Source organism: Mandrillus leucophaeus, unplaced genomic scaffold (assembly GCF_000951045.1).
Source record: "Mandrillus leucophaeus isolate KB7577 unplaced genomic scaffold, Mleu.le_1.0 Scaffold2, whole genome shotgun sequence".
Lineage (NCBI taxonomy): Eukaryota > Metazoa > Chordata > Mammalia > Primates > Cercopithecidae > Mandrillus > Mandrillus leucophaeus.
This window is the reverse complement of record NW_012102031.1, coordinates 5704288-5721904: the sequence shown is the minus strand read 5'-3', so window position 1 is coordinate 5721904 and position 17617 is coordinate 5704288. Positions and strand designations below refer to the sequence as shown.

The window sequence follows — 17617 nt, the reverse complement described above, 5'->3', positions numbered from 1 at the left end:
TGGGCCACAGGAAAAGCACAGGATCACAGGTGCGCTCTAGCCTGGACTTTGTATGATACTGGAAGAAAAGGGGTCAGAAGGAAAGGGGTCAGAACAAGAAATGCTTAAAGAGGCTGGAGCTGGGGAAGATTGTGTGTATGGTGGGGATGGGGAATCAGGAAGGGAGAGATGGGCAAGAAATAGCTTTTGGCACCAGCTGAGCTTTTTCCAAAGCTTGCTCCCGGACAACAAGGCTCCTACATCAATTTGACAAACTGTGATAAAGTCTTTTCCTGCGGGCCTTCTCAGAGCCTTGAATATGCTCACGCATGGAGGAGGCAGCTGGAAAAAGCCACTTTTGACCACAGGATCCTTATTCCAGGAAGCTCCTTGAAGGTGGATGGTTTGGAGGAACCTCTGCTCTGGCTGTTTACCCAGCTTCACAAAGCCTTGGTGAGGCATCTGTTCCCTCCTGGCTTCGCTGTGTGGCAGAGATTTTAATGCACAGAGAAGGGAGGTGACTTACTCAGTTACTCAGCAGAAGGCAGAGTAGCCTGGGGCCCCAGGGCTCTGGGATGTGGGGCCTGTTTCACCATGTCTTGCTATGTAGCCTCAGGCAAATTACTTCACTTCGTGCCTCAGTTTCCCCTCTCTAACTGATACCATGCTGCCCTCAGGAGTAATGTTTTTGTTGTTGTTGTTGTTGTTTGTGAGACAGAGTCTCACTCTGTCGCACAGGCTGGAGTGCAGTGGTGCAATCTCGGCTCACTGCAACCTCCGCCTCCTGGGTTCAAGCAATTCTCCTGCCTCAGCCTCCTGAGTAGCTGGGATTACAGGTGCCCGCCACTATGCCCAGCTAATTTTTTATATTTCTAGTAGAGACGGGGTTTCACCATGGTGGAGACCAGCACCACCAGGCTGGTCTCTTAACTCCTGACCTCGTGATTCCCCCACCTCGGCCTCCCAAAGTGCTGGGAGTACAGGCGTGAGCCACCACGCCCAGCCCCTCAGGAGTATTATGTGGGTTTAAACGATGAGGCAGGTGAGGTCTTGGCACTTAGTAAGTGCTTCATAAGTGGGCCCTGCAGAATAAACACTTTTTTCTTTTCTTTTTTTTTTTTGAGACAGGGTCTCGCTCTGTCGCCCAGGCTGGAGTGCACTGACATAATCATGGCTCACTGCAGCCTTGACCTCCTGGGCTCAAGGGATCTTCCCTTCTTAGCCTCCTGAGTAGCTAGGACCACAGGCACACACCACCACACCCAACTAATTTTTTAAAAATGTTTTGTGAAAACCAGGTCTCATTATATTGCTCAGACTTGGAATGAGCGCTTCTATTTTTCCCTCATACATGGTTTAAGTGTATAGCTCGATGAATTCTTCGTCCCCTGTTGAGTCAGTACCTGCTCAGAGGCTGCTATCATTCTGATTGCTAATGGCATCAATTGGTTTTGTCTGTTACTGAACTTTCTTTTTTTTTCTTTTCTTTTTTTTTTTTGAGACGTAATTTTGGTCTTGTTGCCCAGTCTGGAGTGTCGTAGTGCGATCTCAGCTCACTGCAACCTCTGCCTCCCTGGTTCAAGTGATTCTCCTGCTGGAGGTTCCCAGGTAGCTGGGATTACAGGCGCGCACCACCATGTCCGGCTGAGTTTTGTATTTTTAGTAGAGACGGGGTTTCCCCATGTTGGCCAGCCTGGTCTTGAACTCCTGATCTCAGTTGAGCCACCCACCTCAACCTCCCAAAGTGCTGGGATTACCGGCGTGAGCCACTGCGCCTGGCTGTGTTCTTGAACTTTCTATACACAGACTCACTCGGGTCCCCTTGTGCCTAGCTTCTGCCCCATATCAGTTGGGGGCCTCTATCCATGTGGTGGGGTGTGATGATCTGTCCTTTTCAGCTACTAATGTTTGGACCCCAGATTTCCTCCTCTGTCCTGGGCTTGCCATCACCGCCCTTTCTGTCTTCCTTCCAGGTCTCCACCCCTGGGCAGGAGAGAAGCCGACCACCGCGGGGGTGCTTTCTCTACGCTTGAACATCTACAGCTGCTTCCGGGGGGCTGGCAGCCGGCCCCGGGGAGAGGCGAGCCATGGACCCCCCACAGCCTCAGCATTCGGTGACCTCACTTTAGGACAGTGTCATTTACAGCTTCCGCCAGGGCAAAGGAACTGAGCAGCCATCCCGAGCCCGGCCCACCTCCCTCCCCCGGCCCCTGGTGGACATGGACTAGCAGCTGTGAGCGGCCAGAGCTGATGCCCGGCCCCCAGGGGGGCGGCGGCGCCCCCACCATGAGCCTGGGCAAGCTCTCGCCTGTGGTCTGGGGGTCCAGTTCACAGGGAAAGAGGCGGCTGACTGCAGACATGATCAGCCCCCCGCTCGGGGACTTCCGCCACACCATGCATGTGGGCCGTGGTGGGGACGTCTTCGGGGACACCTCCTTCCTCAGCAACCACGGTGGCAGCTCCAGGGGCACCCATCGCTCACCCCGCAACTTCCTGGCCAAGAAGCTGCAGCTGGTGCGGAGGGTGGGGGCGCCCCCCCGGAGGATGGCGTCTCCCCCTGCACCCTCCCCGGCTCCACCGGCCATCTCCCCCATCATCAAGAATGCCATCTCCCTGCCCCAGCTCAACCAGGCCGCCTACGACAGCCTCGTGGTTGGCAAGCTCAGTTTCGACGGCAGCCCCAGCAGCTCCACGGACGGCCACTCCAGCTACGGTGAGGGCCTGGGTTATCTTGGCCCACTTTTCAGAGGCTGAGACTGAGGCCCAGAGGGGTTCAGTGGTTCCTCCAAACTCCAAGTGAGCTCTGTTGCCCGGGTCCCTTGGTCTCACCACAGAAGGCAGGCCCAAACCCCACATCAAGGATGGGGAGGGGGTGCAGTGGTGGGAACAAGCTGACTTCCCAGAACACCTGAGGTTGAGAATGAGGAGGTGGAGTTTGAGTTCTGGCTGCCCCTTACTTGCTGTGTGACCTGGGCAAGCACGTCCCCCTCTCTGGGCCTCGACTGAACCAGTCATCCACCCATTCTTGCCCCCTTCAACAAAGCCTTCCCCTCATGTTGGAATGATATCATGGAGAGGTGAAGGGCCTGGGCTCTGGATTCCAATCCAGTTCTGCCTGATTTTCAGGAAGTCAACTGACCTCTGTAAGTTCAAGTCCTCACCTGGATAATGATTCTCTCGGGGTCATTGCTAAGATTCAGTGCCAGGAGAGGCGTAGGGGGACTGGTACATAGTAGGTGCTCAGGACACTGGAGCTGTTGTTATCTGAACTTAATTTCCTGTAACTCGACAAATTTGGAAAACCACTCACAGGGACTACAACTCAGGAGCCTTCTTGCCCAGCCAGAAGTGCCACCTTGGCGGTTTGGGCAGAGTTCACCTGAGAACCATGGGCCCCTGCTGCCACCTGGTGGCCACTTCCTGCCTTGCGGCATTTGGGGCAAATACCCTAACGCCACTGCCCCAGGCAGCTGCTCAGAAACACACTGAGGACTGGTCCACAGAAACTCGATTCTGTCTCAGGTCTGTAGTCCTGGAAGCATGGGCTGGACTAGGTGACTTTGGGAAGGCACATATCTGTCCTTCATTTCTATACAGTCAGACCCTGGCTGCTGGTCCCATGCTGTGTCCACAAACCAGCCCACGTGCTATGGGTTCACCTGCAGCCATCAACCAGGGTCATGGCAGGGAGCCGGTGGCCATGGCTGAGGTCACAATTGGGACTGAGAGGAGATTTGAGCTCCAGGCTTGATTTCACCTCATCAGACTTCTATGGCCTTGGGCTAGCCCCTTCGCCCCATCCCAAACTGAGCCTCACTTTCCTCATCTGCATAATGGAAATGAGGATAATGATGATTTTCAGCTTTCAGGGTAGACAGGAAGATCACACAGGTGACCATGGAGCATATTCTATTGGAAAGATGGGAGAAACTGAGGCCAGAGAGGGGAGGGACTAGCCAGAAGCCACACAGCAAGCCAGGACTGTTCCTGTCTCCCCTCCTGAATTCCTGGTGAGGCACCCCAGCTCTGAGCCCACTGCCCATTTCTCTTCTAGGCCTGGACTCTGGGTTCTGCACCATCTCCCGCCTGCCCCGCTCGGAAAAGCCGCATGACCGAGACCGGGATGGTTCCTTCCCCTCTGAGCCCGGGCTTCGCCGCTCAGACTCTCTCTTGTCCTTCCGCCTGGACCTCGACCTTGGGCCCTCACTCCTCAGCGAGCTGCTAGGGGTCATGAGCCTCCCGGAAGCCCCTGCAGCTGAGACTCCAGCCCCTGCTGCAAACCCCCCAGCCCCTGCTGCAAACCCTCCAGCCCCTGCCGCAAACCCCCCGGCCCCTGCCGCAAACCCCCCGGCCCCTGCCGCAAACCCCCCAGGTCCTGCTGCAAACCCCCCAGCCCCTGCCACAACCCCCCCGGGTCCTGCTGCAAACCCTCCAGCCCCTGCCACAAGCTCCACACCCCATGGACACTGTCCCAATGGGGTAACAGCTGGGTTGGGCCCAGTGGCTGAGGTGAAGGCCAGCCCAGTGGGAGGGGGTCCACGAGGACCTGCTGGCCCTGCCCTCGGCAGGCACTGGGGAGCAGGCTGGGGTGGTGGCCGCCACTACCCGGAGATGGATGCGCGGCAGGAGCGGGTGGAGGTGCTGCCCCAAGCCCGGGCCTCCTGGGAGAGCCTGGATGAAGAGTGGAGGGCACCTCAGGCACACAGCAGGACCCCGGTGCCCAGCACGGTGCAAGCAAACACCTTTGAATTTGCGGATGCTGAGGAGGATGATGAGGTCAAGGTGTGAGGGGCTGGGACATGGTCCCGGGGCCCCACCTAGGTGCAGAGCCGGCCCCTCACCTAACAGCTGGTTCCTACCAGACCAGAGAGGGGAGAAGCTGAGTTGCCCCTAAACCCCTCTCCACCTCTGCAGGACAGACATGGGAGGGAAGACAGGGAAGGCCAGGATTGCTCTGGGACTTGGATGCTCCCAGAGGCCCTGCCAAGCTGACCACCTCCTCCCACTGCCACTCTGGACCTAATAGCTCTTCCTTAGGCCCCACTCCACGCCACCCCCACCAGCTGGAGGGCCCAGCCTCACAGTGTGGCCTTTGTGCCAGACTAAGCTGCCTGTAGGGGGTGGGGGGCAGGGAGTGTACCACACAGGGTCATTGTCCCACCTCCCAAAGAAACCGCCTGCCCCCAGCTCATCCCAGAGCGTCCCCGCTGTAACCCTGACAGCCCTCTCCCAGGCTGCTTCCCCAACATCCCCGCCCCAGCCTCCCTCTTACCCCAGAAAGGTCAGGTATGACCTCCTGGGGAGGAATCCCACCTGCCTGTATACCCCAGACTTGCCTCTGGGGCCTGATTAAATAAGACTGTTTTGATAAAAGGTGTCCTGCAAGATGCTTGGGGACCAGGGAGAACAGCATCAGCTCTACTTGCTTCAGTCCCCTCCCCTCCAGGGAGTTTAGAAAGCCAAGGACCCCCCCCCAATCAAGGCCCCCAGCAGGGGAGGGAAGTAGACGCACCAAAGGGAGGGTAATGAGTAACCAGGCTGGAATGCCCCTGAGATAAGAGACCCAGGTGGGAGCCTTATCTGCAGTTCCGGGAACAGCTCCTGGCCCAGGTGCCTGGGACTGGTGTCTGTCCCATAATCCCACAGAGTAGCGTGGCATTTGCTCTGGCGATAGTGGGGGCAAGTAGACAGGAACAAGTGCGTAGAACTGTTGGGAGCATGTCTCAGCCTCCCAACGTGGCAGCCGGGTGTCCTCGTATCTCAGTTTCCTCCTCAGTATCCTGGAAATGCCAGGAGCATTAAAATGCATAGAAAGAGAAATGCCCTCCTTAGGTATCAGAAGACCAGTTAAATTTAGCCACAAACAGCCAACGTCAGGTAGTGAGCTCCCTGTCACTAGAGGTGTGCAACCAGAGGATGTGTGGCAGGATCACTACGGGACCTCAGGATCCCTGAGAGCGGGACATTCTGGATCATGGGGTGCCTGCATTCAGAGGTCCTCAGACCAGAGGTATCCCATGTTTTGGTAAACTCGAGGGACCCAGGAGAGAAAGAAGTCTTGAACCGCAGTTCTTGCCACAGGAAGACTCCATAAAAATGGATTATTTTGTTTGCTTTTAGCCTTGGGGCAGGAACTGCAGGTAGAGATAGGGGGGACACACCCAGGACCCAAGGGCTGTTGATCCTGTTGTGACTCAGACCTCAGACCGGGAATCTCGGTTGTTAGTCTTTTATTCTTTTAACTTGAAAGAGGACGTGTTGAACCCGCCCCTCACGCTCAGGTAGCTCAGGTGGCTGTGGCCCAGCCTGTTGGGAAAGGTCAGCTCATGCCCATCTGGCAGCTTCACCTTGAATTTGTCACTCTCAAAGGTCACCGTGAACTGTGGGAAGGAGGATGTCAAGGAGGCAGGAGGCCCTGGAAATGGACCAGGGCAGTGCCTGATGGCTCAAACAAGGCCAGCGCCTGTGTCCAGGCCAGGCTCCCTTCCATCTGGGCCCTCCCCTTGACATCATCCCCAGTGCCCTTTCCCATCTTGACCTCACCTTGACCTCTGACCCTGGGCTGAAGCACAGGTGATCTTCCCGTTGTTCTTGCCCCCAGTTGCTGCCATCCAGTGAGTTGCAGACAATGGTGGATTCGCTGAAGCGAGGGTTGAAATGCAGGTTCAGCTTGTCTGTCCCCTGGCCCAGGTTAATTACAAAGCTGTAGGAGAAGGGGTAGCAGGTGAGGTTCAGGGCTCAGGCCTGGATAAAGCAGCTTGGGTTAGAGGATCTTGGTTGGCCACAAGCTGGAAGAACCAAAGCTTGTGTTAGTTGAGATCTGTGCCTTAAAACAAGGGAGGTAACAACCTGCTCAGACTTAGCACTGTGGTCGCACATTCCATTTGGAGCAGGGATCAAGTTGTTGAGAGAAGGGTAACTTATATTGACAGCTTCAGGAATTGGGGGTGGCTCTCCTGGGAGAGAGAAATGCTATCTATTAGATATCTGAAGACCTATTAAATTTAGCCACAAACAGCCAACCTAAGGTGGTGAGCTCCCCGTCACTACAGGTATGCAACCGGGGTTGTATGACTTCTAGGCAAGATCACCACAGGATCCTAGCCTCGACCTGCAGGGTTCCTGAAAGTGGGGCATTCTGGGTCATGGGGTGCCTTCATTCGGGAGTCTCAGACCAAGGGTACCACACATTTTGGCAAACTTGAGGGGCCCAAGTAGGAGAAAGAAGTCACTTTTCTCTTAGCTCCTATGATATGCATCTGCCCACCCCCTCTCTAATCAAAAGTAGATAAAGCATAGGGCCGGGCGCGGTGGCTCAAGCCTCTAATGCCAGCACTTTGGGAGGCCGAGACGGGCGGATCACAAGGTCAGGAGATCGAGACCATCCTGGCTAACACGGTGAAACCCCGTCTCTACTACAAAATACAAAAAACTAGCCGGGTGAGGTGGCAGGTGCCTGTAGTCCCAGCTACTCGGGAGGCTGAGGCAGGAGAATGGCGTAAACCCGGGAGGTGGAACTTGCAATGAGCTGAGATCCGGCCACTGCACTCCAGTCTGGGCGACAGAGCGAGACTCCATCTCAAAAAAAAAAAAAGTAGATAAAGCATAGTTTCAAGATGCACTAACATGTTCTGCAGGCGAGACAGCCCTTCACAGGACTGTGACTCACGGAGGCGGTGAGGCCTCTGGTTCCAACCAAGAGGATGCCAGCGAGACCACTCAGCCTTCCCTGGTGGCTGCCCAGGTTTAATGCGCATGAAAGGCCAGCCTGTGGCCATTCCACTGGGTAAAGAGGGTGGTGTCTCTGGAGATTTGGGGGTTCCCTAGAGGCACCTGCCCCGCAGGGGGCCAGGCAGAGTTCCAGGGACTTCTCCACCTGCCCTTTCAATGGCTGTTGGGGCAAAAGAACAGAGCATATGGCATCAACTCTGAAATTCTTCAGGTCCCCAAACCTAGCCTTAGACATGAAGTGGGGGCCAACAGGGGTGTGGGGAGAAGGGTGTGAAAAAGGGCCCATTGGCCTGAAGTCCCTCTTGCCTGACCAGTTCACAGGGCTGCCCTGCCCGCCCCTCCCGCCCCTCCCGCCTTGCCTGTTCCAGGCCTGCAGACTCCCCGCACCCTGAAACCTTGCTCACCCATCAGCGCCATCAGCGATCCTGCCTGTGATCTTCAGGGTTGACCCCGGCTTCATGTCCATGTTCTTAACCTCAAGTTCCCCCTGAGCCAACAGAGAAACATTCCACTCGAGTCCCCACAGAAAATCAATCCCACACTTGCCCAGCACCTTCATCCACCTCATCCCAACCCAGCAGCAGGTCTCATAATCCCCCTGCCCACATGAGGATGCAGGAGGCCACCAAGCTGGAAAGTAGCAGAGCCAGAGCGCTCTGATCAAGGCCTCCCAGAGCTTCCCCACTCCCTGCACTGTTTTGCTGTTATCCACCCCAACCCGAGGAGGCACAGGGCCCAGTTGGGGGAGGCTCAGTTTGCCCATCGATTAAATGGACAGAGTGCTTCCTGCCCAGTTCCACAAAGTGTTCAAGTGATGAAATCACGCTGCCCTCTGCAGAACCCCAGAAACAAAAATATGATATGGAAAATGACTGTATCAGAGGCACGAGGTCTTGGCCCATCCAAAACTAAGAATCTGGCCAGGTGCAGTGGCTCACGCCTATAATCCCAGCATTTTGGGAGGCCAAGGTGGACCGATCACCTGAGGTCAGGAGTTTGCAACCAGCCTGGGCAACATGGTGAAACCTCGTCTCTATTAAAAATAAAAAAATTATCTGGGCGTGGTGGTGGGCACCTGTAATCCCAGCTACTCTGGAGGCTGAGGCAGGAGAATCACTTGAACCCTGGAAGTGGAGGTTGCCATGAGCTGAGATCGTACCATTGTACTCCAGCCTGGGTGACAAGAGTGAAATTTCATCTCAAAGAAAAACAAAACAAAAAAAAGAGTGGGCTCAGTGGCTCACACTTGTAATCCCAGCACTTTGGGAGGTCGAGGCAGGCGGATCACGTGAGGTCAGGAGTTCGACACCAGCCTGCCTAACATTTAACCTCGTCTCTGCTAAAAAGGCAAAAATTAGCCAGGTATGGTAGCACGCATCTATAGTCCCAGCTACTTGGGAGGCTGAGGCAGGAGAATTGCTTGAGGCTGGGAGGCAGGGGTTACAGTGAGCCAAGATCACGCCACTGCACTCCAGCCTAGGTGACAGAGCAAGACTCTGTCTCAAAAAAAAAAACAAGAAAAAAAACTAAGAATCTATAAAACTATAAAACTCCGCAAGTCCCATGTCTGAATATGTCCATCAAAGTCTCTCTCCAAGCCTCATTTTCCCCTTCTGTAAAATTGACTAATTTGATTTATTCATTTAGAAAACAGTTGCGGCCGGGCGCGGTGGCTCAAGCCTGTAATCCCAGCACTTTGGGAGGCTGAGACGGGCGGATCACAAGGTCAGGAGATCGAGACCATCCTGGCTAACACGGTGAAACCCCGTCTCTACTAAAAATACAAAAAAACTAGCCGGGCAAGGTGGCGGTTGCCTGTAGTCCCAGCTGCTCGGGAGGCTGAGGCAGGAGAATTGCGTGAACCCGGGAGGCGGAGCTTGCAGTGAGCGGAGATCTGGCCACTGCACTCCAGCCTGGGCGACAGAGCGAGACTCCGTCTCAAAAAAAAAAAAAACAGTTGCTAGCCTGGGTGTGGAAGTGTGTACTTGCATTCCAGCTACTCGGGAGGCTGAGACAGGAGAGTCCCTTGAGCCCAGGAGTTGGAGACCAGCCTGGGCAACATAGCGAGACCCCCATTTCTATATTTTTGTTGTTGTTGCTGAACGCCAGATGTATGACACACCCTGTCACACCAGGGAGACGCCACCAACCTTCAAGCTGGTTTTGAGAGGATTCAAGAACATGTTTGTGAAATCCCATGCACAGGGCCTCACATAGACCAACAGCAAATCAAAGGGCCACCATCATTTATTGTTTTAATTTCCTTTTCCTTTTTGTTTTTTTTTTTTTGTGTGTGTGTGTGTTTTTTTTTTTTTTTTTTTAGCAGAGTCTTGCTCTGTCGCCCAGGCAATGGTGCAATCTCAACTCACTGCAACCTCTACCTCTCGGGTTCAAGCGATTCTCCTGCCTCAGCCTCCTGAGTAGCTGGGATTACAGGTATGTACCACCATGCCTAATTTTTGTATTTTTAGTAGAGACGAGGTTTCACCATATTGGCGAGGCTGGTCTCAAACTCCTGGCCTCAACTGATCTGCCCTCCTCAGTTCCCCAAAGTGCTGGGATTACAGGTGCAAGCCAAGCCCAGCCTTAATTTTCTTTTTTAAATTTTTTCTTTTTTTTCTGGACAGTGGTCTGCCTGAATGACCATCATTTTGATTACTTGTTGTTATGATTCATCTGCTCCTTATTTCCCACAGGAAAGTAGCACCTGAATTTCTGTACAGCAGGAGCCTCCTCTAGCCTCACGGTGGTTACTAGGGAAGATTTCTAAGCTGGGTTTTCAAAGCTCATTACCACGCCTATAATCCCAGCACTTTGGGAGGCCGAGTCGGGTGGATCACCTGTGGTCAGTAGTTTGAGATCAGCCTGGCCAACATGGCAAAACCCCGTCTCTACCAAAACTATAAAAATTAGCCAGGCGTGGTGGTGGTGTCTGTAGTCCTACCTACTTGGGAGGCTGAGGCAGGAGAATCACTTGAACCTGGGAGGTGGAGGTTGCAGTGAGCTGAGATTGTGCCACTATACTCTGGTCTGGGCGACACAGCAAGACTGTCTAAAAAAAAAAAAAAAAACCTCATTACCGAAGACCAGTTTTCACATCTATGACCAGAGTGCAAGGGTTGCTCTGACCAGGATGCAACAGGCACCAAAGATTTAGAACAACTTATGAGAGGACACTTTTACATTGTAGGAGTTCTGCTCACTGACTTTTTTCTTTTTTTTTTTTTTCCAGAAACAGCATAATCTGAGATGCCCTGAATGAGCTCATTGAACTGGGGCAATCTGCCAGAAGTCAAGGACAGTGGCCATGGGAAGACCCTTAGTGCCCTCTCACTGGCAGCCACCTCCTCTCTGCAGAGGAGGAAGTGATACACTGGCTACACATAGGGGGAGACTGTAAGGTATTGCCCAACTCTCCCACAGGCAGTTAAGTTCTTTTGTTTTTCCTTTTTTTCTTTTTTTTTTTTTTTTTTTTTTTGACATGTAGAGATGGAGTCTCACTCTGTCGCCCAGGCTGGAGTGCAGTGGTGCGATCTCGGCTCACAGCAACCGCCACCTCCTGGGTGCAAACAATTATCCTGCCTCAGCCTCCCGAGTCGCTGAGATTACAGGCACCCACACCTAGCTAATTTTGCTTATATTTTTAGTAGAGACGGGGTTTCACCACTTTGGCCTGGTTGGCCTCGAACTCCTGACCTCAAGTGATCCTCCCTGCTGGGCCTCCCAAAGTTCTGGGATTACAGGTGTGAGACACCACACCTGACTTTTTTTCCTTTTCTTTCTTGTTTTGTTTTTTGTTTTGTTTTTTTTTTTTTTGAGACAGGGTCTCACTCTGTCACCCAAGCTGGAGTGCAGTAGCACAATTATAGCTCACTGCAGCCTCACAGCCTCCTGAGCTCAAACGATTCTCCTGCCTCAGTCTCCTAAGTAGCTAGGACTATAGACGTGTGCCACCATGCCCAGCTAATTTTCCAATTTTTTGTAGAGATAGGGTTTTGCTATGCTGCCCAGGCTGCTCTGGAACTCCTGACTCTCAAGTGATCCTCCCACCTCAGCCAGTAATACATTTTTTTTTTTTTTGAAAGGTCTTGCACTGTCACCCAGGCTGGAGTGCAGTGAAGTAATCATAGCTCACTACAGCCTTGACCTCTTGGGCTTAAGCAATCCTCCCACCTCAGCCCCCCAAATAGCTGGGACCACAGGCATCCTACCTGGCCCAGCTGATTTTTTTTTTTTTGGAGATGGGGTCTCACTATGTTGTCCAGGCCAGCCTTGACCTCCTGGGCTCAAAGGATCCTCCTGCCTCAGCCTCCAAAGTGTTGGGATTACAGGTGTGAGCCACTGTGCCCGGCCTGGCAGTACATTTTAGAAGAGAAGCCTGGAGGAGGCAGCAATGCTTAACCCAGAACAGTGGGCCATGACAGTGGGCAGCATGTCAGACACGAGGCTGCTCAGACCAGGGCTTCTCAGCCTTGGGCCTCTGGACGTTTGGGGCAGGCATTTCTTTGTTGGGATCTGTCCCATGTGTTGTGGGATGTTGAGCAGTATCCCTGGCCTCTAGCCACTGGATGCCAGTGACACCCTCCCCTGAGCTGTGACAACCAAAAATGTCTCCAGACAGGATCCATTGTCCCCTGGGGGCAAAACCTCCCTGCTTTAGAGAAAGTGGGGATTGGAGGCTGGACACCTAACCCCCAACGTCTGCACTTAACATAACAGGGGGTGGTCCAGATTTTGGAGCCAGACAGATGGGATTAAAATCAGTCTCTTGCTGACAAAGAGCATTACCTCTGGGAGATGAGGTTACTCAGTGAGGACAGTCCCAAAGGGGCTCAAACAAGAAGCAGAACACAGGTGTGCCTGCCACACAGCAGGCACTCACAGACGCATGCCCTGCGCGCACACACGTCTAACATCAAGCATCAGGAAATGGCTCCCTGCCTCCTCCCAGCAGCCTGTGCCCACATCCTGAGCCCTGGAACAGTCAGGCCGGGGTGCGGGAGCTGGGACTGGGCTAAAAGAAGCACCCCCACTCCCCTTGCAGCTCCTGGGAGCTGCCGGGCTGAAACAGCAAAGCTCGAACCCCAAGGTAGAGGTGGGGACTGCTGCAGGGCAGAGGCACTCGGAAGGCCAGGATCGGTGGTGCACTTGGACAGATAGGGATGCTGAGAGCGATGGGAGGGTGCAGGCCCGGGAGCCTTGTCCCCACCCAACAGAGTCAAAGTCACAGAGAGAGACAGGCAGAACTTCGTGGGGGTGGGGTCGTCCCTAGAGCTGGGGGGTGGGGAGTTGGGGACCCAGACTCTAGTGCCGACTCTGCCCCTAATTGGTAGAGGGGCCTGGGACCAGCCTAGCCCCTTTCTGGGCCCTGTTTCCCTTATCTATCATATAAGCAATTTGGATGATGTGGCCTCTGGAGACGGAGAGAGAGGAAAGAAAAGGCAGAGGTGGAATGACCAGGAAAGAGAAGGTTGGGAGAGTCTGTGGTCACAGCAGTCCTCCCCGAGAGGCAGAGGGTGATGAGGACATAGACCCTTCCACGCAGGACCCCTGGCACGTTCACGTCCTGCATCCCCCCTGCACTTGAATAGTGCCCCACCAAAATTCATGTCCACCTGGAACCTGTCAATGTGACCTTTTTTTTTTTGAGATGAAGTCTCACTCTGTCACCTAGGCTAGAGTACAGTGGCGCGGTCTCGGCTCACTGCAACCTCTGCCTCCCAGGTTCAACCGATTCTCCTGCCTCAGTCAGCCAAGTAGCTGGGATTATGGGTGCCCACCACAACATCTGTCTAAATTTTATTTCTTTTTTCTTTTTTTAGTATTTTTGGTACAGACAGGGTTTCACCTTCTTGGCCAGGCTGGTCTTGATCTCCTGACCTCAGATGATCCACCTGCCTTGGCCTCCCAAAGTGACAGGATTACAGGTGTGAGCCACTGCACCCGGCCTCAATGCGAACTATTTAAAAATAGTTCCTTTGCAGGTGTAATCCACTTAAGAGGTCAAACTGGTTTAGGGTTGGTCCTAAATCCAATACGAGCAGTGTTCTCATAAGAGGAGAGAAATACAGACACAGAGACGGAGACACAGAGGAGGCCATGTGAAGTCGGAGGCAGAGATGAGAGTGATGTAAGTCAAGGAATGCCAGGAGCCACCAGAAGCTGGAAGAGGCAAGAAAGAACCCTCCCCTAACACCTTCAACAGGAGCGTAGCACTTGGTTTTAGGCTTCTAGTCACCAAAACCAAGACAGAACAAACGTCTATTGTGTGAAACCACCCACAATTTGGTGGTAGTTTGTTACTGCAGCCCTAGGCAATGAATACACCATCTAATCCTCAGAAGATCAGCCTGTGATCCCATTCCACAGATGTAAGGAAGACTGGGGCTCAGAGAGGGTCAGCGACTTGGCCAAGGCCACACAGTAAAGCTGTGGCAGAGTCAGGTGTAGAAGCAAAGAATCAGAGACCTCAGTGGGAATCTACTCAACCACTTGCAATTTGCAGCTTGTGGCCTTGGGCAATTTGCTCTCCAAGACTTGGATTTTGTGTGTGTCTATGAGACAAGGTCTCACTCTGTTGCCCAGGCTGGAGTACAGTAGTGCAATTACGGCTCACTGTAGCCTCGACCTCCTGGGCTCAAGTGATCCTCCCACCTCAACCTCCCAAGTCATTGGGACTACAGGAGTGTGCCGCTAACCCCAGCTAATTTTTTAAGGCGAGGCGTAGTGGCATGCACATGTAGCAGACAAGGTCTCACTGTATTGCCCAAACTGAGATTTTTTTTATCTCTATAAAGATCACTGGAAGCCAGGCACAGTGGCTCACACCTGTAATCTCAGCACTTCGAGAGGCCAAGGCGGGAGGATCCCTTGAACCCAGGAGTTTGATATCAGCCTGAGCAACATAGTGAGACCTCATCTCTACAAAAAAATAAGAAATAAGCTGGGTGGGGTGGCTCACGCCTGTAATCCCAGCACTTTGGGAGGCCAAGGTGGGTGGATCACCTAAGGTCGGGAGTTCGAGACCAGCCTGACCAACATGGAGAAACCCTGTTTCTAGTAAAAATACAAAATTAGTTGGGTATGGTGGCACATGCCTCTAATCCCTGCTACTCAAGAGGCTGAGGCAGGAGAATTGCTTGAATCTGGGAGGCTGAGGTTGTGGTGAACCCAGATCGTGCTATTGCACTATAGCCTGGGCAACAGAAACTCCGTCTTTTAAAAAAAAAAAAAAAAAAAAAAAAATTAACCAGGTGTAGTGGCTCATGCCTGTAATCCCAGCTACTTGGGAGCCTGAGGCCAGAGAATTGCTTGAACCCATGCAGCAGAAGTTGCAGTGAGCTGAGATCAGGCCACTGTACTCCAGCCTGGGCAACAGAGCGAGACTCCATCTCAAAAAAAAAAAAGAAAGAAAGAAAAGAAAAGAAACAAACAAAATTAGCCAATGTGGTGGTGCGTGCCTGGGGTCCCAGCTACTCAAGAGGCTGAGGTGGGAGGATTATTTGAGCCAAGGAGGTCAAGTCTGTAGTGAGCTATGATCGCCACCACTGCATTCCACCTGGTGACAGAACAAGATGCTGTATTTGTTGTTGTTTTGTTGTTGTTGTTGTTGTTGTTTTGAGATGGAGTTTCACTCTTATTGTCCAGGCTGGAGTGCAATGGTGCAATCTCGGCTCACCACAACCTCCGCCTCCCAGGTTCAAGCAATTCTCCTGCCTCAGCCTCCTGAGTAGCTGGGATTACAGGCATTCACCACCAGGCCTAGCTAATTTTGTATTTTTTTTAGCAGAGACAGGGTTTCTCTATGTTGGTCAGGCTGGTCTCAAACTCCCAACCTCAGATGATCTGCCCACCTCGGCCTCCTAAAGTGCTGGGATTACAGGCATGAGCCACTGCGGCTGGCCCAAGATGCTGTTTTTAAAAAAAAGATTTCTGTCCAACTTGTTTGCTGCACAGATGGGGAAACTGAGGCCCAGAGAGGAACAGCGATGGTTTTCCCTAAAAGCCCCCACCCAGGCAAAGACAAAGATGAACGGAGTGGGGCAGGCATCGGGGAACTGGTGTCCTCACCATCATGGTGACAGCTCCTGGTGGCAGCTCCCAGCGGCTCCTGGAGGCCTGTGCTTAGGGTCTTACCTCGTGGTCAAGCTTGTATCCTAGAATATTACACATTAACTCCCTCAAGTCCCTAAGTGAGGACTTTGCCCCTTCTACCTGGTATCTCCCCGCCTGCATCTCTCAGTACCCAGCACAAACAGGCAGAAGACTCCTCAGCCAGCTCCACCCCACCCAGCCCGGAGCATCCTCCTGGTCTCCCTCCAGCCCAGCCTCCCCCTCCTCAGCGCTCCCAGAGCGGGAGAGGGGAGGCAACCCCATCTCTGCCCCCACACAAACCGCAATGCAGCCGCTTGACAGCTTTCCCAGCCTCCCTCACTGAACCCAGCTTCCTTGTCCGTAAAAAGAGAGATTTGCTTTGCAAGAAAAAAAAAAAAAAAAAGGGTAAGCTTCTAATTTTTTTTAAACGGAGTCTCGCTCTGTCCCCCAGGCTGGAGTGCAGTGGTGTGATCTTGGCTCACTGCAAGCTCCGCCTCCCAGGTTCACGCCGTTCTCCTGCCTCAGCCTCCCAAGTAGCTGGGACTACAGACACCCGCTACCACGCCCGGCTAATTTTTTTGTATTTTTTGTAGAGACGAGGTTTCACCATGTTAGCCAGGATGGTCTTGGTCTCCTGACCTCGTGATCCACCCGTCTCGGCCTCCCAAAGTGCTGGGATTACAGGCTTGAGCCACCACCCGGCCTAAACTTCTAATTTTCTGTGATGTCATGATTCACTGTCAGAGAGCATTATGTTTTCTACTTCCCTCCCCATATTATGTATCCAATCGGACATGTAGGTTTCAAAACCAATACATGGATTCAAAGAAAAGATTTCAAAGTATTTACAACAAATTGTCAAAAGCAGAGAAGAGCTGGGTGCAGTTGCTTAAGCCTGTTATCCCAGCACTTTGAGAGGCCAAGGCGGGTGAATCACCTGAAGTCAGGAGTTAGCCACCAGCCCGGCCAATGGTGAAACCTCGTCTCTACTAAAACTACAAAAATTAGCCGGGCACGGTGGCTCACGCCTGTAATCCCAGCACTATGGGAGGCCAAGACGGGCGGATCACGAGGTCAGGATATCGAGACCATCCTGGCTAACACAGTGAAACCCCGTCTCTACTAAAAATACAAAAAATTAGCCGGACGTGGTGGTGGGCACCTGTAGTCCCAGCTACTCGGGAGGCTGAGGCAGGAGAATGGCGTGAACTCGGAAGGCGGAGCTTGCAGTGAGCCGAGATCACAACACTGAACTCCAGCCCGGGCGACAGAGCGAGATTCCGTCTCAAAAATAAATAAATAAAAAACAAATAATACAAAAAGTAGCCAGACATGGTGGCGGGCACCTGTAGTCACAGCTACTCCAGAGGCTGAGGCAGGAGAATCGCTTGAACCCGGGAGGCGGAGGTTATAGGGAGCCGAGATCACGCCACTACACTCCAGCCTGGGCCACAGAGTGAGGCTCCCTCTCAAATAAAAAATAAATAAAAGTGGAGAAGGACTGGGAGGGCTGAGTGGGAGACACGGAGGATTAAAATGCTTTGCTGTTGACTTCTGTTACTTATGTAACTGGCATGCTTACTATAGACAATTAGAGATATTAAATAAGAAGAAAAATAATCACTCATAATGCCACCGGCAGGACGGAACCGGCTTAGTCTATTGGCACATTTCCTTCCAGGCGGTTCTCCACAGATTTATATTATAGACATCCCTCTGTCTGCACATTTGTTTATCTTTCTTCATTTGGGAAACATTAAAGACCACAAATTTATATTTCAGAACCATACTTTAACGCCTGTGAAATATTCTA

At 52.8% G+C, this 17617-nt stretch overlaps 2 protein-coding genes across 2 annotated transcripts; one reads left to right on the top strand and one right to left on the bottom strand.

Annotated features, from left to right (window-relative positions):
* The first annotated feature begins 292 nt into the window (after positions 1–292).
* On the top strand, positions 293–5352 carry CDC42EP1 (CDC42 effector protein (Rho GTPase binding) 1). The gene is made up of 3 exons (XM_011978908.1): positions 293–432; positions 1953–2692; positions 4034–5352. Exons 2-3 carry the CDS (start codon positions 2230–2232, stop codon positions 4765–4767), a joined length of 1197 nt encoding a protein of 398 aa, XP_011834298.1. The 5' UTR covers positions 293–432; positions 1953–2229; the 3' UTR covers positions 4768–5352.
* Positions 5353–6192: 840 nt separating this feature from the next.
* LGALS2 (lectin, galactoside-binding, soluble, 2) lies at positions 6193–15950 on the bottom strand. The gene is made up of 4 exons (XM_011978907.1): positions 15781–15950; positions 8115–8197; positions 6523–6682; positions 6193–6359 (listed from the first exon to the last, which is right to left on the bottom strand). The coding sequence occupies exons 1-4, from the start codon at positions 15784–15786 to the stop codon at positions 6210–6212; spliced, it is 399 nt and encodes a 132-aa protein (XP_011834297.1). The 5' UTR covers positions 15787–15950; the 3' UTR covers positions 6193–6209.
* Between the last annotated feature and the right edge of the window lie 1667 nt (positions 15951–17617).